Genomic DNA, 22,625 nt, shown 5'->3' on the forward strand with positions numbered 1-22,625 from the left:
ACTGTAACTTGCTCTGCAGACCAGGCTGACCTTGAACTCAAAGATCCCCTGGTCTCTGCCTCCCAAATTCTGGGATTAAAGGTGTTCACCAACACACCAGGTTTAGGAGGAACATCTTATCTGGACACTTTCAGAGATCTAGGCATCCACTGCCAGTGAAATGCCCTTACACATGGGAAATAAATCCACTCACTATATAAATTCTTGGTATCTTTCAATATTGCAAAGATAGTTTGCCCTCATCTGTTTCTCAGAGAAGTCTGAGTGGGACACCTCAAACCTACAAATACCAGAAAAACCTTCTAGTTTCTAGAATAGAGACAATGCAACTCATGTGTCTTTATATGAAGAGTGTGCCTATAGCATACATAAAAATGTTCTTCTGGACTCCTCTGTGTCTACATCAGATTGTATGTTTCATACCCTTCTCTGCCCCCACATTTGTGTGCAGATTCATAGAGCTTTAGATTTATAAATCCACAGTGAACCTCACAGTCCTCTGTCAGGTTCTTGTGTGCACATGACCAATCTTTCTCAATAGTGGTTGGGCGTATGTGCTGGCATGTGTTAGTACAGCTCTCTCTAAACATCTAAATGAATATTTGGAGTTTTCCTCCTTAGTTAGACAGAGTTGTGCATGTATGACTCAGTTTCTGTTTTGAAATTTTTTATCTAGATTTATTCAAGGTTCTCAGACCATAAAATAGCTACATATTGAAGCTATGTATATGGAGATATTTGTAGAATATTACCATTTTTTCTGCAAACTTCAAATATTTGAACATATGTTTAGAGATAGTCCTCACAAGCATCTAGGAGTAAGGGCATAGATTTCCCCCCCCAAAAAAACTTTCTACAACTGTCTGTCCCACTGCAAGCATCTTCTGACCTACAAAACTATCTAGTGAGTGGGAATGGGGATCCAGTATCACTTGAATGTGATGTAAAGTAAATGTAAAACAAATGATTTTGTCGATTACCACCAAGATTAGCTCCAAATCTAGTCCAGCTTAGTTATGCGACTTGTGAAAACCCTCCATAGGGACCATAGCCTCCTTCTAGGCTGTAGCTGGGACCTAAGAGCCCAGCTCTAGCTTCCCAATTTCAGTACCACTCGAGAAGTGGCCCAGAAGAAATCCAGTGCAGTGCCTCTGCTCATAGGGGTGAGGGGCTTGTAGGCGCGCGCGCACGCGCGCGCGCGCACACACACACACACACACACACACACACACACACACACACACACACAATTTTTTAAACTTGGGAGGAAATGTGTTTAAGTCCTAAATATTTTTGTAGGTGCCCAAATGATGCCAGGTCACTGTACAACCCTAAGCTCCCCTCCCGCGTTGTTCTTGGTGCCCAGGGCCCAATTAAGCTGGCCGCCTGCTCGCGGCAGCCGCGCTCTTATCGGCGGGATTGATGCCTCCTCAGCTCCTGTATATCATTTCCAAGATTTTTTCTGTCCAACTCCTCGGCTGCTTTGGCTTCTGCGGCTTTGACTAATGATTGCTACAGATGCCAACGTCTCCAGAATCCTAATAGCCAAGCAGACGGACTCTTATTTACCAGGCGACGTTACTGTGCAGAAGGGATGGGAAGTGAGGAACTGCGGCTTCGTAGAGCAGGAGGGCAGGAAAAGGATTGTGACCAACCCGAGATTCGCTGAACTTCCACATGAGAGGCGTCCTGACCCCCTCCTCTCTGTGGAAAAATTACATAGCATCAAAAAAAAAAAAAAGACAAAAAACAAAACCTCCTGCTATTAGTGACTCATCAAAGAATGTACATGACTATGGGAGAGGAAGCAGAGAAGTGTTTATTAGTTGTAAATAAAGAGATTGAGCGGAAGCCCAGCAGTTTGGGGAGGTCGAAAATTTCTCCTTCCGGATGGGAAAAGGGAGCAAGAGGTCAGTCGGCCTCCTCCTCTGAAGAGGCAGGGTTCTTGACTCTAATCCTCCACTTCCATCCCGACCCTAACGCACTCCTCTCTAATTTAACACCCCTACCCCTTCCCCTTCCTTGCCTCACCTGCAGCGCCTGCAGTGGAAGAGGCTGGACCGCGGTCCTGGGGCTTGGGTGACTGAAACCACCCTGAAAGGACGCTTCCTGCTTCTGGGGCGGCCAAGTAGAGTGGCCTTCTGGCTGTGGGATAACAATAGGACCCCATCGCCTGATGCATGTTGGGGTCCGCAGCCGGGACCTCAGGGCCTACGGTCCCAAGGGCGCCTGGAGTCGTTTGTAGTCGGATTTGCTTCCCTGGGATGCTGTTCGCACGCCAGCGCTGAGCCCAGGTGTTCACTAGGCAAAGGGCTGCGAGTCCGAGCCGCATGCTGCTTCCTCCAGGATCAGCTCAGACTTTTTCACACTTTCTTGGGGGTAGATAGAAACACAAACCCAGAGCCGGGCTCTCAGGCCAGGCTCCAGGGAACAGCTCAAATGGGGAGGGTCGCGCAGCACAAAGTGACTCTCAGGCGGGAGGGCAGGATCACGTCTTCGCAGCCTCGGCGGGCGCGCCCAGGACGGTGTGGCCTGGCCATTTCCTTGGAGTGTAAAGCGAGGCGGGCCCAGGGACCCGGAAACGCGCCTGCCGCTGGCACATCTCGGGAGGACTCGGGAATACAAAAAGGGAGCCGAAAGATTTAAACACTCGGAGACAGAGTCGTCCCGAAGCAGCCCTAGAGAAAAATCAATCACGTAATTAAAACAGGGAGGGATGAGGCTTGGGCCGGGGAGCCAGGGTTCTGTGGTCTAGGTGCTGGGGGCCCGAAGTGGAGAGCAGGCGGGTATGACTGGCCTGCCGGCCCGGCGCGCCCCACCGCCGCGGGAAGTTCAGAGCTCCTTGCTGCTGGTCCCAGCTGGGTTAGGAAGAGCAGCCTCAGACCCCTCCCAGGCCGATCTGGCAACTGCCACAGCCCTTTCCCTGGCTTTCCTGTTTTTGTTTTTTTTTTTATGGGATTAAGTAGCAGTTGAGGCAGCTCCCTGATCCCAGTGGTACCACGGATATGCCTAGGCAAGTTTGACAGAGAACCGGGGGTGGCACGTAACTCCTTTGTGTTTAAGCTGAAGCAGGGAGGTAGTTTACGCATCCTCTCTGGCCTTGTTTCCCCCCAGCCCAGGATCCAAGGCATACCTTTAGGATGACTCCGGTGACAGACTGAGGCTTGGAAGGAGGCTTGAGGCCACAGGGTTTATTACAGGGGAGATTTTGGGCTGAGCAAACTGGGCCTCTTTGAGCAGGGTGAGAGAAGGAAAGGCACATAGAGGAGAGAATAAGGCGCCGAGGAGCTCCGTTCTGTATAAAGAAGATGCACGGTTATTAGGTTATTATTGAGGTTAATAATGGTAACGATCTGCTGTGGCTGGGTCAAGGACCCCAGAACTGTTCAGTGCAACCCCTTCTCATAGAGGATCTCTGGGGTGCCAGGCATTCCCCAACTTGGCAGTGGTTGAGAAGAATAAAACAAGCCTTCCCTATCTTTACTGTGACCTTCCTTCTTCCACTCCAGAGCCTCCAGGGAAAAAAAAAAAAAAAAAAAAAAGCAATCCTTATAGTCTTCACCCCTTCGTCCCTCCTGCCTTCTCCAGTCCTCTAGCCCTGGTGTCTTTAGTCTTTCCTGGAGGAGCAACTTTCTAGTTCTTTGAGCAATTACCCAACCAATTCCTCACAGTCCTGCTGTGACCTTAGAGGAGACACAGGATTCCCTTGCCCATCAAGAAATATTCCCTCTTAGTCTTTGCATGTCTTCTTGTCTTGGTCCTGGGTGCCTAATCTCGCATATGGCCGGAAGCTCTGAGGCCAGGAACACATCACAGCACCTTGAAATACCCTATCAATGCCTCAAAAGAGTTTCCAATTTCCTCAACTGTGGGAGTCACGGAGCCCTCTCTAAACTATGGCCAGCCTAGTCTCTAGATCTTTTCAAGACATATTTAGTCTCCTTTGAAAGTTCCCTTAACAAAAAAGTTCAGGTTTCAAACCTCCAACAAAGCAAGCTTCCAACATCCGTAAGTTTACAACAATATTCATAAGTAAGGTTTGCATCAGAGAGAAAGGGATACCTCAACACAAGTCTTAATGGGAGATATAATCCAGCAGCTTTGAATGGGAGAGGGGGTCACCAAAGCTGGAATGAACAGAGGGTGGGGGAAACCCAAGCTCTAACTAACAATTTCTCCAGCATAAAAATGAAGCATCAAATTCGTTAGCCCAGGGCCTTCATTTTTCCCCTTCCACATTATAACTAGTTATTGAACTCGCTGGAAGATCTAAAGGCCATTTGCGAAGAGACAAATTTCAATGGAGTTTCCCCATCAATAACCCCATGGCAGTGACCTATTGGAACAAGTCAAACACCCGAGGTGAAATGCAGGTCACTCTGTCTAACCAATATTAAAATGCAGCCACTTTTTAAAAAGCCACTTTAAACGAGATTTGAGGAAAATTGAATTCCAAGGAAGGCAAGGCGGGGGAGATTCACAAGAGGACCGAGCCTATGGTCTCCAAACAAACAAGAGAAATTCATCTTTAATATTTTAAAGGGGGGCAAATTAACATTCCATGATTGCCTTTTCCTTTTCTTTCCTCTCTCTCTTTTTATACTATAAGCGATTCCAGGAGGGGGAAAAAGGTTGAGTATTTTCTAGTGACATGTCCAGGTTATTAAGATCATTTTAGACCAATTCATTACTTTTACTGACAAGAGATTTAAGGGAAAAATCAATTAAGCATTTGCATATTCTTTTTCATGCATTAGTCCTGCCTGCTGGCTTTAGGAAAGGACAAAAATATACACGTACCTATGTACACACACACACACACACACACACACACACACACACACGGATGCATAAGGGGAGAAATAGTATAAGAATCTTGTTTTAGTTTGGGATTTTCCAGTTGCCCGGGGGAGAAAAAAATCAAAATGAAATGAATTGCCTGATTGCATACCATCTAAAACTCAATTTATTTGAGGAAAAGGAAAGAAGCATGTTGTAATTTTTAATCCCTAAAACAACAAAGCACATACATTAAAAAAAAAAAACCTGTACTTCAGAGAGTGGGAAAGAGTGAGCCTTATTTTCTTTCTTTTTACAGTTAAATCCTGAATTGTTTCACCCATTAATTTAATTAATTAATTAATTTTGCCCCTTGGAAAATCCAGAGAGTATGAGGTGGAATTTTTACTGCAGCCCAGAATCTGTGGAACCACTAGGGCACCTCACGCAGCATCTTGTTACTGGGGAGGGGAGGAATATGGGTTAGCCAACGGTCAGTATGGTAATCCAGGCACAATAAGGCCTCTCACAACAATGGACACATATTTTTCTTCAGTGGTGTCAGAAGGGAAGCGCTTTGTACTGAAACATGTTTCCGAAAGAGAAACCAGATCGAGAGTTAGAAAGGAGGTGGGGTGTGGGGCAGCATGCAGGGAGCATTTGGATGCTGGTAAAAGGTAGTCAGAAAACATAAAGAATAAAACTGGGACCAAGCAAAGTAGAAAGTAGAGAGCCTTCAGTAGGTGGGAGGCAAGACCAAATACAAAGACTCATCACTGGGGAGGACCTCTTTAGTACCCCCTCCTACACCAGTTAAGCCCCTGCTAAGTGCAAGAGCCCTCTACAGAAAAAGATTGCCTGTTTGTAACAATGTTCAGGTAGACATGTTGTATGAGTATGTGTGCTGAGGTATTTAACTCATGTGATAGTCAACTTCTTTTCCTAAGCTACTGTAGCACCCAGAGAGTTTCTGTTTGTTGTTTGGTTTTATTTATTATTTTTATAAGTGATGTGGGTGAGAGTGGATATATTTAGGGGGATTTCATAGATTTTAGTTTCTGGCTATTCATACTGAATTATCTGAGCAAACCTGGTATGGGAACTCCATTTATTATTGGCTGCATAAAAGGTATCTAATATTTTAACAAATATATATATATATGTAATATATATGTATTATATATATATTATATTTGTTAACCATAATGGCCAAAGACAAACTCGACATTCAGTTTGAGGCATCTGAATCTTGTGTCTATTCATTTAGAATGGCCCAAAGAGAGTCTCTTGGACTCAACTGCATGAGCTAAGACATCTAGAAAATGTAGGGGTATGTACCATGGTGGGTAATATCTTGGGAAGGGTACCTTAGTAAGTTCAAGAGGGTTAGAAGTGAGGAAAACAAGGTTGAGGTAGGAGGCAGGGCTGGTAGAAGATGATGTGAGTGGGGCTGGGAGAAGGGAGGCAAGCAGACAGTTCACCTCATCAGCAGAGGAAGAGCATTCCCAGCCAGGACCCAGTGAGGCAGCAAGGCAGGTGCAGGCCTAGAAAGGATGTCAGGCTGAAGGGCTGAAGGAGCACTCCACTTTTCCTCACCCTTCCTTCCCTACCATTGCTCCCTGGGGCTTTGAATCTCCAGGTGGGGCAGTTTGGGGCTGTTGCTCAGAGCTCTGTAGAGCAGGGATTCAAAACTAGCTTCCCCTTTAAAACTTCCAGCAGTGGACCCTCACCAGAAACAACACAGAGAGAGCAGACAGACAAACAGATAGACACAGGGAGGGAGGGAGGAAGGGAGGGAGGGAGGGAGGGAGGGAGGGAGGGAGGGAGGGAGGGAGGGAGAGAGAGACAGAGACAGCCGAGAGCTCCTCTTCCAAGCATATAGCCAGAGCTCATATTCAGGTTCAGGTCCAAGTGAGCAAGGATTCTCCAAAAGCTTTGGGAATTTGGGACTCTCCTGTAAGAGATGGTTGACCTCTAGGGAATTCCTGCTCCCTCACCCAGCTGATTGTGTGTGTGTGTGTGTGTGTGTGTGTGTGTGTGTGTGTGTGTGTGTTTGTGTGTGTGTGTGTCTTGGGGAGAAACTATCTAGTACTTTAAAGCACCAAGTCATGGGGGCCAAGCCCTAGTGAGCTGAACTGGAGCTGAGGCCCTAAGCGTTGAAACTTGGAGGGCAGCCAGGGGCCCAGGCCCAGTCTGCATTTGGGCTTTGCTTGTGGCTCCCTCCCATACCAGCCCTTAAAGGAACCCTACTTTGGAAGTGGGGACCCTCTTCCACATCCCAAAGGTGGTGGGAAAGAATGTTGGGAATCTCCTCTTTTCAGTATCTCTCTCACGGGGCTTTATTATTTTTTACTCTTCCCCCTCCTCATTCCCTTAATTGCAGATGTTCTAATTAAACCCTCAAATAGTTGTTATGCTGTTTTAAAAGGTACTTATTCAAGTGTCAACCAGGCTGGGCTGGGAGGAGGTAGCATAGGGCGGCGAATTAAAGGTAGATTGACTAATCACGGCGGCGATCATAATAATAAAATCAGAGGGAAAAAAATCACATTACGACTTTTCGTGGAAAGGAGGGAGCAGGCAGCCAGCGGCCGCCAGCCCTGTGCCGCCGACACAAAGAGTGCGGGCGATTCCGCGAGACTGATTTATGACGTTTTACAGCCCTATAAAAGCTGTAGCGACGAGGCAAGCGCTCCTACCACCGCTGGCAGATTTAGTCTAATAAATAAAACATAAACAGTTAACTTTATGTGTCACTTTTATTGTTATCAAGTAAAATATAGCCGAGCCCCGGCAAGCTATGATTTTAAACTATAATTGTTATCAAGCACAACACGGGGACCTGGCTCCCTCCCTGGGCTTTCCCCTCGGCTGCCCCCCACCAACTCTGAGTTATAGAAGATCAGTTAATTGGAGTCCGATGACTAGGCCACCCCTAGCTGAGGAACCAGGAGCTGGAAAATAGCCCTTCCTGGACCTCTCTCTCTTCTCTGGCTCTGCCACCTCCCCTGGGGGTATTTTGTGGGTGGGTGACAGAGGAAGGGAACAGGGTGAGAACAAGCTGGAGCCCCCGGCCCTGCCTCCAAAGCTCAGGGACTTCACGTCTTCTTGGAAGGCAGCCTGGAGCAGACCCTGGGGAATATGTGTTTACATGTAAACACACGTGTTACACTGATACAATCCCTGACTGGAAGCAAGCAGGCTCTACCCACACAGGCCTCCATCCAGGGTAAGGCATGGAGGAAAACTCCCAGGGCTTTAGTTGGGCCCCACTTCAGAGCGCTGATTCCTGGCAGAGATCTCTGTCTTTTTTTTTTTTTTTTCCCAGAGCTGTTCAGAGCCAGTCTGGGAGGTGCTGTGAGAAGTCAGCAGGCCAGGGAGCAAGAGTCACACATGGGCCGTCAGTAGGAGATATCCTCTGCTCTGGGCCGGGAAGGACAGTGGGTAGCAGGGAGGTCAAGGTTTCTGAAATCTGCCTTTGCCAACCACTTCCTGTCTCTCTTCAGCGGGGGGCTCAAGCCCTAGACCTCCAGAAATGACGTCAGGATCATTTGCATCCCGCTGCCTCAACCTGCCTAGTACTGCTGGGACCCTGTCTCGACGGTCCCTTGGCCAAGAGGGTTGGGTGAGTGTGTATGGGGGAGGGGAGCTGGACTTTCGGATCCTTGGATGGGCTGAGGTACCTCAGGCTCTCTAGCCTTCTAAGCACAGCCTGGGCCCCTCCCCATCCAACCTCCTCTGAAGCCCTTATTGAACTTCCTCTTCCTGCGAAAGAGGGGCGCTGCCCTGTGACCTACACAGACTGCAACACGATTGCCATAATGAAGACCACTGGAAAGGCACTGGAGCCGAGGCCCACAGGGCGCACTGGAGGCCGGAAAGGAGACCCTAGGCCGGGGTTGAATCACAGCCTCCCGACAGCCCTCAATGCCCAGGCATTGGAGCCGAGCTGGGAGCCTCCCATCTCCTTTTGCAGGGGAGGATTGTCAGTCTGGCGGGGTGTGCAATGGTGAGCACCCCAGCTTCTGCCAGACATCCCCCACCCCCACCCCCCCAGCAGCAGCAGCACCACACACACAAAAAATTGGATACATTTTGAATAAAGCGATTCGGTTCCTTATCCGGGGACTGGGTTGCTCGGTGTGATTGGCCGGCGGAGTCACATGGTGAAAGTAACTTTACAGGGTCGCTAGCTAGTAGGAGGGCTTTATGGAGCAGAAAAACGACAAAGCGAGAAAAATTATTTTCCACTCCAGAAATTAATGATCATGAGCTCGTATTTGATGGACTCTAACTACATCGATCCGAAATTTCCTCCATGCGAAGAATATTCGCAAAATAGCTACATCCCTGAACACAGTCCGGAATATTACGGCCGGACCAGGGAATCGGGATTCCAGCATCACCACCAGGAGCTGTACCCACCACCGCCTCCGCGCCCTAGCTACCCTGAGCGTCAGTATAGCTGCACCAGTCTCCAGGGGCCCGGCAATTCGCGAGCCCACGGGCCGGCCCAGGCGGGCCACCACCACCCTGAGAAATCACAGCCGCTCTGCGAGCCGCCTCTCTCAGGCGCCTCTGCCTCCCCGTCCCCAGCCCCGCCAGCCTGCAGCCAGCCAGCCCCCGACCATCCCTCCAGCGCCGCCAGCAAGCAGCCCATAGTCTACCCTTGGATGAAAAAAATTCACGTTAGCACGGGTAGGCAACTTTGCTTTTTGCCCCCCTCCCCTCTTCCCGGCGCTCCCCACCCTCCCTGGCCCCCTCTGGCCCCGTCCTCCTTTCTCTCCTTCCCCCCTCTCTCTCCAGGAGCGACTCTGGGTTAGCACAATTGAACTGGATTTACGAGCGAGAATGGGTAATTACATCCCCCATAAATTTTATGGCTTAGCTACTCTGGGCAGTCCGAGCCATGTGCTACGATCTGTTATGTATGTGTGAAAACTATGCTCGCTTTCTAAGGGCGCATAAATAATTCAGTGTCGTTACAATGAGGATTCCCCTCTTATTACACTACAAAGTCTCCAGCTTCCTTCAACTTCTTTATAACCCATTTAGCTTGATGACTTTATTTCCTCCACTCCCTCCTGTTCCTCAAAGCTGAGGATGGGGTGAGGGTGGGGGCGGGGAGCCTGCTGCCTCTGAACCCCACTATTTGCTTCCCCTCCCCTACCCCCAGTGAACCCCAATTATAACGGAGGGGAGCCCAAGCGCTCGAGGACAGCCTACACTCGGCAGCAGGTCCTGGAATTAGAGAAAGAGTTTCATTACAACCGCTACCTGACCCGAAGGAGAAGGATCGAGATCGCCCACTCGCTGTGCCTCTCTGAGAGGCAGATCAAAATCTGGTTCCAAAACCGTCGCATGAAATGGAAGAAGGACCACCGACTCCCCAACACCAAAGTGAGGTCAGCGCCCCCGGCCGGTGCTGCGCCCAGCACCCTCTCGGCAGCCACCCCTGGTACTTCTGAAGACCACTCCCAGAGCGCCACGCCGCCGGAGCAGCAACGGGCAGAGGACATTACCAGGTTATAAAACATAACTTACACCCCTGCCCCCCACCCTGTGCTCCGTGACCCCCTCACACACAAATTGACTCTTATTTATAGAATTTAATATATATATATATTTTGTTTTTTTCCCTCTTCCTCCTGCCTCCTCCCTTGTCAATTCCAAACAGACAAAACAGATAAACAAGCCCCTTGCCCTTCTTCCTTCACTGTTAAGAAGCCCTTTAAGCATGTGGTGTTATCTTAGCATGGTACCTGCTGGGTTTTGTTTTTGGTTTTTGTTTTTTAAGGCCATTGGGGGGGTATTTATTTTTTAAGAAAAAAGCTGCAAAAATTATATATTGCAAGGTGCGATGGTCTAGTTTGGGTGAATTTCAGGGGAAATGAGGAAAAGAAAAAGGAAAGGGAGATTTTTAAGTGGATTCTCCTGTCTCCTCCTCCTCCCCCCCTCTTTCCTTAGGCCCTTTGCATTGAAAATGCACCAGGGGAGGTTAGTGAGGGGGAAGTCATTTTAAGGAGAACAAAGCTATGAAGTTCTTTTGTATTCTTGTGGGGGGGTGGGAGGAGGGGGGAGGACAGCAGACAAAGCTAAATGCATCTGGAGAGCCTCTGGGAGCTGTTCAGTTTGAGGAGCCAAAAGAAAATGAAAATGAACTTTCAGTTCAGAGAGGCAGTCTATAGGTAGATGCTCCCCTACCCCCAACGTGGTTATTGTGTTTTTTGGACTGAATTTACTTGATTATTGTAAAACTTGCAATAAAGAATTTTAGTGTTGATGTGAAATGCCCCGTGATCAATAATAAACCAGTGGCTGTGGACTAGTTTTACGTCAGTGTCTGATGGTTTCTTTTTAATCCCCCTCCTTCTGGCCTGGGGACGTCTCACCTTCTCTGTAGTCGCCTAAGTTTACTCTGAACAAACACACAAGCCTTAACATTTGACCTCAGGTGTTCAGGGCCTATTGAAAAATCAGTGAAGTAAGGGATGTGGCAGAGAATGGAGGGCTCCACTGTCCCTTTTCTCAGACTTCCCAGAGAGACCAGGCCTGCGGTCCTTACAGGGGAGCTGAACATGGAGTGGGAATCCTCACCTTTCCTTAGTCAGGCTTGTCCCATCTTTTTGACTATTCCTTTTTCATACCTCACCCTCTCTGTCCTGTAAGCTGCCAAATCTGCAGACTAGGAGCAAGTTTAGAGAAAGGGAGGAAAAAGTTTTCTCTTTCAAGACTTCTTGGGACAAGACTTGGGTGATGCCCCTTCCTCAGTTATATCCTCAAAGGGATGAAGGGTTTGGAGCTGGTAATTCTGAAGCAGCAAAGTGGCCTGTCATGATGCCATATCTGTTTGTTTAGCCTTGAAGGAAAGGGTGAAGTGGAGGCCAGAGAGGCCTGTAAGGCCCATTGCATGGGTAGGCCTCAAAGGCTTGGAAGTAACTATCGAAGGAAGGAAGGGCTTTTATGTTTTTCTGGAACTTTTGATCATGATCTGCTAGGGGTTAAGGAAAAATCTTAGAGATTCAAGGACTACCCTCGTCCTACAATCTTCCATGTACTGGTAGAGTGTACATACTGAACAAGGCTCTGTGGTTGTAAGATAGATAATAGAGTTTTCTCGGGTATGGGAGGCACACCACCGAAAAAACTATCTTGGATTATCCAAAGGACTAATTCAACCCAAAGGACCCCAGGTGGATCTATCTGGACCTGGACACCAGGCCTTAAGTTTAACCTGCTCATTTTTTCTTTTTCTTTTTGCTAGGGGAAAGTGAGGGGTGCAGTTGGGAACTTTCCCTTAGGAGATTTATCTAAACTTTGGGATGAGGGCACTCAGGAATGGGAGCTGGAGAGGAGGCTAACTCTGAATCCTGCAGTGAGAAGTAAGAGCAGGCAGAGAAGACACCAAGTTGTGAAAATCTATTTTATGTGTTTTAAATTTCTTTTCTCTTGAGCCACTTGCTGACTGATCCTGGGAGCAGAGTCCGTGTCACGCTTTGGAGTTTGGCTACATGTTGAGGGGGGATCATTTAGTCCTTGAGGTCTACTTTCTCCTCCCTCAATAGTACTCTGGAGACAGCAAAACATGCTGTCTACAATGTGAGGAAGCAGAGCCAACAATTATCTGGAGTTATTTTATGTAATCAAGCAAATTAGGGGCCTGATCTGTTGGTAGCCCCAATCATCTAGAGGCTATTGCCTTGCTAAGGCTAAGAGGGGGTGATAACTGTGTTTGGAAAGAGAGAGGGAAGGTCTGAGGGAGAAGCCAGGGTGCCTTTTTGAACCTGGAAAGGTGAGATGGAAAGAAGTAAGGTTATCTTCAGAGTCACAGTTTCTTGCCTGGCTTTGCGCTTTGGAGAGTTATGGGGAGAAGGCTGCCACTGCACCTTATTTATGAAGCTTCTCCTGGTGCTTCCTGAAGGGACACTCCTGAACTCAGGGGAAGCAGCCTACAAAGGGCTAGGGTATCTATTTCTCTTTCTTTAAAGGCTTCTGTTTTCTTTCTTCTTGTGGCACACAAAGTCATTATCTCTGTCTTTCTTGGTTTGCAAAGGGGGGAACATCCCAAATCCACACATTCTTGACAAATGTAGCAAAATTAAAATCTTTGACACTTGGATATTTGAAGAGTTGGACCTCTGACCTCCTGCAATCTCCCTCATCTTCTTTCTCCAAAGTTTTCCTTTGCCTGGGCCCTGACCACCCAGAAAGCCTGCAGCCTAGCTGGGCAGGGGTGCAGCATAGGCTAACCTGGGCCTGGGCGCCAAGCTCTAGGAGTTGTGGTCTCAATGCTCCTGATGCTTCCTGGCCTCACTGGGAAGTAGTGGGCAAGGCTTTTATTGGAGGTTGAGTAGAGCAGTGGGGAAAGGCTAGGGGGAGGACAGGGCCCAGGTTCACAGGAAGGACACAGCATTTTCTCTCCCATTGCCTTTATGTTCAGCAGAGCCTCTGACCTCTCTCCCACCCCTTTCTCCAACCCTCCTAAGCCCAGTCTTTGCTCAGCTCCTAGCCTCCAGATAGGATGCCACAGCTTTTGTAGGACTGGGGATTCCTTGCCAGTCTCATGGGAGAGGAAGGTACATGAATGCCTGCTAGTCCAGAATTGTATCATCTCCAATGGCCAAGTAAAATGAAGACCTGTGAACTGGGGGACACCAATCTTCCAGGGTTCTTCTTTCCAAGCATCAGGAGATCCCCACAAGTTCCAAATCCCTTGGCTGTGTAAGTAGCTAGCACTCAATCTTCCCTGTGGTAAGCAGCACAAGTCTAAACTGTCTTCCACTAAATTTTTGTTTCAGCTCCAATTGTTTGAGAAGGAAGGCGGGAAATCAAATGTGGATGGAGAGGGTGTGCTTGGGGGAAAATGGGGGTCCACACATGGGCGGCAGGCTGTGAGATAACAGCTCAAACATGGAGAGACAGCCTGGAGAAAGTAAGGCTAAGGGGGAAGGCCTGAGCCACGTTGTTTCTCTGAGGATCTCTTGCAGTTTGTGTGAAGTTTCCTACAGTTCTGAATGTCTCAGTTTTTCTTCTGTGGAATTGCATATTGAAACCCAAAGTGTGTGTGTGTGTGTGTGTGTGTGTGTGTGTGTGTGTGTGTGTGTAAAGAGGTTTGCCAAAGTGTGGAATAGGGTGCCCTCTGCTAGGGAGGGTTTCTCTCTTTTCCTAAAATTGAATGCTAACCCCTAAAGGGCTTTTAAAGGGGCGTCATGACAAAGAGGAGCAGTACCCTGGGCACTTCAATCCTTTTCTCGGCTTTTTGCCAGGCCCTGGAGTAACATGGTGCTGTATTCACAAAACCACTTCTCCAGGCTTTCCTCAGCTTTTATCTGGCACCCCACCTTTGGACAGCTAATTCGAATTAAAATGCCTCCTTTCCTAGAGTCCTCTCCGAGGCTTAGGAAAAAAAAAAAAAGAGATGGAAGATGCCCTAACTCCAGCGGCCACCAAAGCAGATGGAATATTTATTGCCTCTCTGGATGTCATTACCTAAGAATACAATTTTATGAACCTCCTAATCTGTTAGCTTGATTTATCTGGATGGGCAGAAGCCCAAAATAAACATTTGGAGAATTTAGGTGGGAAAAAAATGTCTTTGCCTCTGACCAAGCTTCCTCATAGAACTAACTGCCCTTTCCAGACTGCTTTTACTGCACCTGGATCTCTAACCCCATTTCAATCTTTTTTCCCCCCGTGGTGTGGCAGTTTTGGGGTATGCCTCTTGAGAATTAAAAAGATGAGATGCTGTATGTAGAGACTTTTGAAGTCTTTCACACCTTACAACGGCCATTCCTGTTGGGCTTAGAAAATAGTCAGAAACTAAGGCCAAAGGGAAGGAGGTTTGGCTCTAGGCCTCCCAAGGCCGGGGTCAGACCCGCTCTCCCTGCATTTCTCAGGTTGGGTGGGCTCACCCTTTCCCCATCCTGGTGTCAGCTCTGCATCTTCTCACCACACAGGATCCAGGGAAACAAACACACATGCAAGCTGCAAGAAAAAGACCGCAGCGGCTCTCCTTCCCGCCAGGCCCAGAGAAAGATTCCGAAGGAAGGAAAGGATAAGAGAGGCAGAGAGCATTACTGAACCCAGTGAAAGGGAGGGTTCATTTTAAATGTCCAGTTCCCCTCAAGATTGTCAGACCCTCTAATCTGTAGCGTCCTCCGGGCTCTGCTCCTCCTGCCCCAGGGGTAAGGGTGAAGCAAAAGCAGCTTCATCTTGTCTGACTTCCTTGGTTCAGACTCCTTCATTTCTCAGCCCTACTTTAGAGTCTGGGAGAAGAAAGTATATTTGAATTTGGTGGTGGTGGTGATGGGGATGTAGATATCCTGAAACAGAGTGTGTGCACGCCGAACCACCAGTCAGACCATAGCTTCTCGGTCCCAACCTCTGGCTGCCTGGGAAGCACCCTGCGCAAAAGAATCTGGCAAAAAAGCGACTGTTTTGGTTGGGGATGGCGCGGGAGAGGGCAGTTCCTTTTCTCTGAACCACCCGAGGGCGGGGGCGGGGGGGGGCTCAGGATGGAGAAATGGGGAAATAGGGCCAAGCCGGGAAAAAGCTGCTCTGAGCTCCAGCCTGCGTCTGCCCTGGGCGCAGTGTCGCCTTTGCCTGGGTCACGACCCCCAAGCTCTGACTGCGGACAATAGGTCTCAGGGTGGGGAGCGCGGGCTGCGGGGGCCGGCTGGGCGGGTTCACTGCACGGTGAACTCCGAAGCCTGGAGGTCTGGCCCTGAGGATCCTAATCTCCTTTCTGTGCCCTATCACACCTTCTTTCCCAACCACCCCGCACCTCATGGAAAATTGAGCAGACTCTCAACTACCCCTCGACCAATATGCCACCACTTTACTACCAAATAAGGATATTTCATTTTTTTTTTCTTTAGAAATGATCATTTTCTCCGAGTTAACCAGCAGAAAATAGGATTCTTTGGAGATCTTTGCGGGCATGGAGAGGGCGGAAGGGCTCGTTTGAGCGGCACCCAGGGCTGTCAGAAAGATTATAGGCCATCAAACCAACCATCATCAGAACGGCAGATCAGAAAGCCCTTCCTGCAAGAGACAGCTGCTTAGAGGCTGTGGCCTTTGTCTCAGTGCCAGATTAGGATTTGGCCTTTTATTAAAAAGGGAAGCACCCGATGGGCTATTGATGAGGGACTGGAAGGTGAGTCACTTAGGACGAGTCCCCCAAACCGGTTTGTTCTTGTTGGGGTGGTGTCTACCCAGCACAGTAGAGCCAAGCTCTTAGCATGACTCTACTCTTTGAGCAACAGTGTGTCTGTAAGTTTATACACGTGGACACTTTCCACTCAGATGGAACAGATTTCAGGAAATAAGATTACAGGTTGGGGTTTGGGTTCTAGCTGGAGGAATGAAGTCAGTTCCTTTGGGGAAGGGGAATGGGGAAGGTATGGACCACACTGAATGTGCTTTCCCCAGCTTGGGCCTCACTACTGTCTGCTGCACCCCGCGGCTCAGGTGTGGTAGGGACCTCCTGGGGGGTCGGGGTGGGGCTCACTCTCAGAGAGTTTCAAACCCTTTTCGGAATGTGACTGCCTCCAGCTGCCTCCAGCCCTGTCTTTTCTTGACTGGCTTCTGCCTTCAGAGCTGGCATTCCACCTTTCCCTGTATTCTTATCCCCCTTTTCCTGCAGTAATCCTCTGGGATAATCGCCAGCCCTAGCTTCCCTCCTAGGAACCCTACCCCCAGCTGTAAAAGAAGAGCCAAAAGGTGACAGTTTTGGAGGAACAGCTGACATGTTCAAAGGTTCCTGGATAGGCCTCCAGGCCTGGCCACCTCAGACCGGATCTGAGCACTGTAGAGTGGTCCCTGGGCCAGCAGCAGAGAGAACAAGGTTTTATAGCAGGGCAGATGTTGGCTCAGCCATCTCACCAAATCTCCCTTTATCGCTTCTCCAAGACAGAGCCTCCAATCTCCACTATACCTTTGTTCTTCTTCCTGTTCTCCCTCCCCTCCTCTTCTTCTGTTTGATCTTTTCCACCACCCCTCCCCAAATTGTTTCTTTAGATCTGGAAGCATCTGTTCCTGCCCCTCCCCCACTCTCTTCCTTTTCTTCCTCCCTCCACCTCAAGCAGTTACAAAAAGGTCAGATATACTACCATCCAGAACTTGTGTCCCCTTTATTCTCCCAGCTGGAGAGGTCCTGGATGTGTACAGTTTGAGTCTTGGTTGTCAGGACCCAATCCTTTTCTTACTGGGACAATTACCCTTTAAGGTAAAAACTAGGAATCCCAGATGGCAGTGTCCAGCACTGGATTGTTAGGTCACTAGTCTGTTCTTTGCTGGGCTTTTGTGAGCTCAATCTTGGGCACTTCTTCACATTCTGGCCTTTCTAACCTCACTACCTAGCCATGCATTTCTTTCTGTCTTTCTTCAAATCACAATTCTTTCTTTCTTTTAATTACTTCCTCTTCCTCTCTTCTCTTTGTTACAAAGTAATTTTCTTAGCAATTAGAAAGTCCCCAGTCCCCTTCAGAGTTCTCCAATTGAAGTGAAGAGGCCAAAGCATTGCTCACAATCTGCACACTGGAGGGCCTCTCTTCTCTGTCTTCTAGAATGACTCCCTTTTATAGCCTCCTTCCTGACTTGCATCCTCAGAGAATATTTGATCTCAGAAGTCTGGAGGAGATCATGGCAAGCTCCAGTCAGGTAGACAATAAATAGCCAGTCTCACCTCTCTTGGTCAGTTTGGTTGTGTGTATAGATAGATAACTCAGGTGCAAGCTCTTGAGCACTGGTAGGCCTACCTCTAGCAAAATCAACTTAGAGTTCCAGGGCACCTAAATAAAATAATCCCAAGGTCCTTGTCCTAATGTCTAATGAAAAAGAGTAACTTCCCTCCCTCCCTCCAGCTCTGTCCTATGGTCCAGGCCTGATGGGATCTTGTCTCCTTTACCCTAGAAGAGCAGCAGTTGGTCAAGAGCCCCAGATTTGTGCTCCTAGTGGCTTATCCCTAAGTTTCCATGGTGAAAAAGTCAGCTGAGCTACCTACCTACCTACACACACACACACACACACACACACACACACACACACACACACTGATTAAGTAGACCTTAATGGCAAAAGTGCCTTTGCTGTTCTGAAGAGGCATGACAGTGGAGAGAGTCTTGTCTGATTAATTATCTCATCGTCCTTTCTCTCAGCACATATATATGTACAGACACACCTTCAAACATGTGATACATACATGCAAAACCCAACATACACTTATGTCTCTGTTCTTTTATGCATGGGTAGGTAACTTTGCTGAACAGCATATGTCTGTGTGTATGTGTATACAGAAGCCATGAGTGACACAGAATAACATCTTACCAGACACCTAGGAAGTGAATTCTTTCACTTACCACTGATGTCCTTTGTAACAGATATCAATGTTGCCTGTATGCTGTGGACCATGTAGACTAAGGACTCAGCTTTTTGTCCAACTTGATTCCTTATGTCCCTGGTGGCTAAGAGGAACGATGCAGGAGTCAAAGGACTGTCTAGAAAAATCAGAATCTTTACCTACTCCACTTGCTTCAATTTTAAAATTAAATAAAAAGCACAAATGGCTCATTTAGCTCTCCAATCCCCATAAGAGTCAGACCTTAAAAACTATCACCACTACAGCAACACAGCAAGGGCTGTATAACTATGTGCTAGGCCTGCTAGCTGTCTTCTTATGGTGTTGCAGGGATCAATGGATTAATGCTCGAGAAACATTTGGATTTATACTTGGCATATAGTAAGCATGTTCAGGAGTGTTATCTGTTATTAACAGGTTCTTACTTAAGTGCTTGCTATGGACCAGGCACTGGATTAGATTCACTCTCATTTAAGCCCTAACATAGTAAGAAGGTGATTACATTTACATTTGACAAAAGAGATGCTGAAGCTGGGCTTGGTGGCACATGCCTTTCATCTCAGCACTTGGATGGCAGAGGCAGGAGGATCTGTATGAGTTTGAGGCCAGTTTGGTCTACATATTGAATTCCAGAACAGATAGACTATGTAGAAAGACTCAGTCTCTCTCTCTCTCTCTCTCTCTCTCTCTCTCTCTCTCTGTGTGTGTGTGTGTGTGTGTGTGTGTGGTGTGTGTGTGTGTGTGTGTGAGAGAGAGAGAGAGAGAGAGAGAGAGAGAGAGAGAGAGAGAGAAACAGAGACAGAGAGTCAGAGACACAGAGACAGAGAGAGCTAGAGAGAGGCCAAGCAAGCCTCAGGAGGTCAAGGGTACAATTCCCTGGGAGGACCCAGAATCCACTTGGATTTGCTTGGCCTCTGCTTGGATGCTCAGAACTGTTCCATTTATTTGCTTATGAGGGACATAGAGTCTGGTTGTTAAAATGAGACAGTGTGGCAAGAAGCCATGGTGAGGCAATGGGAGCCTCAAGTGGAGGCAAGAAGGACCCAGAATAGCCTGGGCTTTGCCATCTGCTCTGGCTTTGTGTTAATGGGTTCTCATCCTTATCAGCCTGGTAGTTCTCAGTGTATGAGCCCAGTACTTGTATAATCTTATAAATTATTACAAGTTCAGGCTGGGGATGTAGCTCAGTTCTAGAGTGCTTGCCTAGTATGCATGAAGCCTTGGGTTCAATCCTTAATACCACATAAAACAGGCATGGTAGTGCATACCTGGAGACTCAGCACTTAAAAGGTGGAGACAGGAGGATCAGGAGTTCAAGATAAACTCCTTTAGTTACATAGTAAATTTGAGGTCAGCCTGGGCTACAAGAGACCATCTGTAAAAATTGCGTGTCTCTCTGTGAGTATTAGAATTCCAGGGATCCCTGGACAGTGGTGGGACACATCTTTAATCCCAGCACTTGGAAAGCAGAAGCAGGCAGATCTCTGAGTTTGAGGCCAGTTTGGTTTACAGAGTGAGTTCCGGGACAGCCAAGCCAGGGTTACACAGAGAAACCTTATCCAGAGGGGTGGGGGAAGGGAGGGAGAGAGAATTTCAAGGAAAATTTATTAATACACATTATATCTTTCATATATATATATATATTTCAAGACAGGGTTTCTCTGTAGCTTTGAAGCCTGTCCTGGAACTCACTCTGTAGACCAGGCTGGCCTCTAACTCACCAGATCTGCCTGTCTCAGTCTCCCGAGTGCTGGGGTTAAAGGTGTGCATCACCACCACCCAGCAACATTTAACAAACTTTTAATGGAAAATGACTGTTTTCTAAAATGATGCAAAGCAAATAATGCCATCCTTTCACATGTTTTGCGTATCCTTTTGGTTGGAGCGTCTGAGGTGCACAGCCTGGTACCAATAGAAAAGTGTGTGAATGTTGCAGAGCTCCCAGAACCCCCATGGACCCTTGTACAGTCAGCAGAACCCACACTATAATAATTATGTTGGTCATCTTTTTAGCTCTTTAAGGATGCTTCTAACCTCCAAACTCAACACCATTTCACTATGCCATATGATACGAAATTTGCGTTATCTTAGGCAAGTTTATAAATTTTTCTAGTTCATAAAATTACTTAGGTAATACATAGATATATACTTAGATGGTAGATGAATACACTATGCAAATCACAACGTACCTTTCATTATTTTAATATAACTATATATAGTAAAGTACAAATTAATGGGTAAAGTAGCTTTCATACATTTGGGCTTGTTAGGGGTAGGTGGCTCAATAATATCAATCTTGTTCCTCAGAAGGGGAAACTGAGCCAAAGGAGAATTATGTGACTTGTTGATTACTGAATGGTCATCAGATGGTTGGAATAGATTGGACCTCCAGTACTCTCCACAGCAAGTTCCAGGACAGCTAGGGCTGTTACACAGAGAAACCCTGTCTCAAAAACAAAAACAAAAAACCTCCAGTTCTCTGGCCCTAGGTCTGTGCTCACCTCATTTCAGCCCTTTCTCTAGAGATGTGGTTGTTTAGAATGTCTTGGGAAAGCAGATGGGCACAATGTGCAAACCATTTGTAGGAGTATGTGATGTTGGTATTATTTGAATATATTCATGAAAAGAGAAAAATATGTCTCCTATCCCTGCGTGTTAAGTTACAACTCTGCTGAGAGGTACAGGGCACCAGTCTGTTAATGTTTTTCTTTCCTCACCAAATTCTCCATGTGTTTATGGTCCCAGACTGATATGTGTGATCTCAGGGACACCTTTTTCTCCCAGGCTCTCCACTGGCATATTCTCAACAACATTACATAGAAAGCCCAGCTTTTCACATGAACACACAGAACAAGCTCACTTGGGGATAGCAATCTGATTTCCGTTGTTTTTCCTGTCCATCATGTTTGAGATACTTTTCCACCTAAATGGCCTACAAGTGTGCCACTCAGACAATCATATCTGTGTGAATGCAACTCTCAGGTGTCTGTATACCTGCTTAGGTAGCCCCCATATAAATGCATGAGCTACTGGAGTCTTCGTCCTTTTGTTTATCTGGGATGGGTTTATATTGTGTATTTTGCACTTGCATGAAGCTTAGAAGCTAATGTTTATGTAAGATACAATGAGAACGATACTCATAGAAGTCTTTTCCTGATTTCAGCCAAGCTTTCTGCTCCCAGTTGCCTTGAGCAAATCTCTTGCTGGGTAAGAGCTTCTATTTTCTCATCTACCTAAGAGGGCAGCGATAATTATAGTTTCCATAGTATCTCAAGGTAGTAGGAGACTCCTGAGCGAATATGATTCATTTCTCTTACAGAAGAGTCCAGACAAAATTGTAGGGAAAATATAATCAACTCTTCATTTCAACAATGGCCTACCCACAACCAACATAGCTCTGTCTCTTCCCCTACCTCACACTGCCACATATATTTTGAAGCAAATCCCAGACATCATATCATTTCTTTTGAAAGTACCTCTACTGAGTATCTTTAGTTTTTTTTTTTTTTTGCAACAGGACTACAATATGATTATGATATCTACCAAAAAATGTTAAGAAAATTCATTGGCTTTAAAGAGTACAAAATGTCTAAGAAATGCAGAGCAGCTAGCTTCCTGTGTGTCATGCTTGGAGTTGATAAATGTCAATAAGAGAAAATGAAAACAGTGGGGAAAGGATGACAGTTCCATGTTATCTCCATCTTTAGATCCCAGACAACTACCAGCTCCTCCCCTTTCCTCATTGGGTCTATTAAAAATGGGCTGAGAGGAACCCTAGGAGGTTCAGATATGCGGGATGCCAAAAGGAGCTCTTGGAAGATACTGCAGACCTTAACCTGGAAGAAAATAGGACTTGAGCCAACAGGAATCTGAGCAAAGGGTTTTCCCAGCCATTCTTCAGCATCAGATTTCTTCCTTGGCTTGCCAAAAACTTGAGAGATGTCTTAAGTCACCTTGGCGTTAATGGCCCCTACATGTAATAGCATCTTCACACCAATGCCCGAAAGGAGATTGCATGGAGGCACAGGGGAGCTCATCTGCTCAAACTGATGTCATTTACAAACACATGCAAAGTCTGAGAGATTGATGCAAATATATACGTGCCCACCAGCAAACTCAGTGAGACACAAGCCCAAACACCCAGGGGCACATGCATATGTGAGGAGACAAGCATACCAGTCCTGGAACCAAATGTAAAAGCCAAAGACATGCAAATGCACTGGAGCCAAGCTCTATTCTCTCTGATATCATGAAGTGAGCCTAGTTTTGATCCAAGCTACACTCTGAGGGGTGTATGAGTGTGCAATCGAGCATTTGTGTGTGTGTGTGTGTGTGTGTGTGTGTGTGTGTGTGTGCACATGCATGTGTTGGGGATGTGAGGGTGTGAACATCCTTTTAATATTCCTAACAACATAAAGTTTCTACTCTTTGTAATACCTAGTAATACAAATTACATTTCCCTGACCATAAGAAAATATCATTTCTTCAT

The 22,625-nt window shown here is 47.1% G+C and overlaps 1 protein-coding gene and 1 long non-coding RNA gene across 5 annotated transcripts; one reads left to right on the forward strand and one right to left on the reverse strand.

Annotated features, from left to right (window-relative positions):
• Window positions 1-1,250: 1,250 nt before the first annotated feature.
• On the reverse strand, window positions 1,251-10,192 carry LOC113833580. The gene is made up of 4 exons (XR_003481457.2): window positions 10,057-10,192; window positions 3,134-3,295; window positions 2,032-2,678; window positions 1,251-1,704 (listed from the first exon to the last, which is right to left on the reverse strand). It is a non-coding gene; the product is annotated as an uncharacterized LOC113833580 (long non-coding RNA).
• On the forward strand, window positions 2,578-11,113 carry Hoxc4 (homeobox C4). Of its 4 annotated transcripts, XM_035440926.1 has the most exons (6): window positions 7,757-8,008; window positions 8,108-8,179; window positions 8,286-8,404; window positions 8,554-8,788; window positions 9,036-9,477; window positions 9,956-11,113. In XM_035440926.1, exons 4-6 carry the CDS (start codon window positions 8,786-8,788, stop codon window positions 10,309-10,311), a joined length of 801 nt encoding a protein of 266 aa, XP_035296817.1. In that variant the 5' UTR covers window positions 7,757-8,008; window positions 8,108-8,179; window positions 8,286-8,404; window positions 8,554-8,785; the 3' UTR covers window positions 10,312-11,113. The 4 variants fall into 4 exon arrangements, with proteins under 4 accessions (XP_035296818.1, XP_035296817.1, XP_035296819.1 ...); XM_035440927.1 differs by lacking the exons at window positions 7,757-8,008; window positions 8,108-8,179 and adding an exon at window positions 2,578-2,697; XM_035440928.1 differs by lacking the exon at window positions 8,108-8,179.
• Window positions 11,114-22,625: the final 11,512 nt, after the last annotated feature.

The sequence above is a fragment of the Cricetulus griseus genome, chromosome 2 (genome assembly GCF_003668045.3).
Source record: "Cricetulus griseus strain 17A/GY chromosome 2, alternate assembly CriGri-PICRH-1.0, whole genome shotgun sequence".
NCBI lineage: Eukaryota > Metazoa > Chordata > Mammalia > Rodentia > Cricetidae > Cricetulus > Cricetulus griseus.

Bases quoted from the DNA above. Each gene is read 5' to 3' on its own strand.
- Hoxc4 (XM_035440927.1), top strand. The intron at 9,478-9,955 runs GTAGGCAACTTT...CCCTACCCCCAG, and splicing joins AAAAATTCACGTTAGCACGG to TGAACCCCAATTATAACGGA.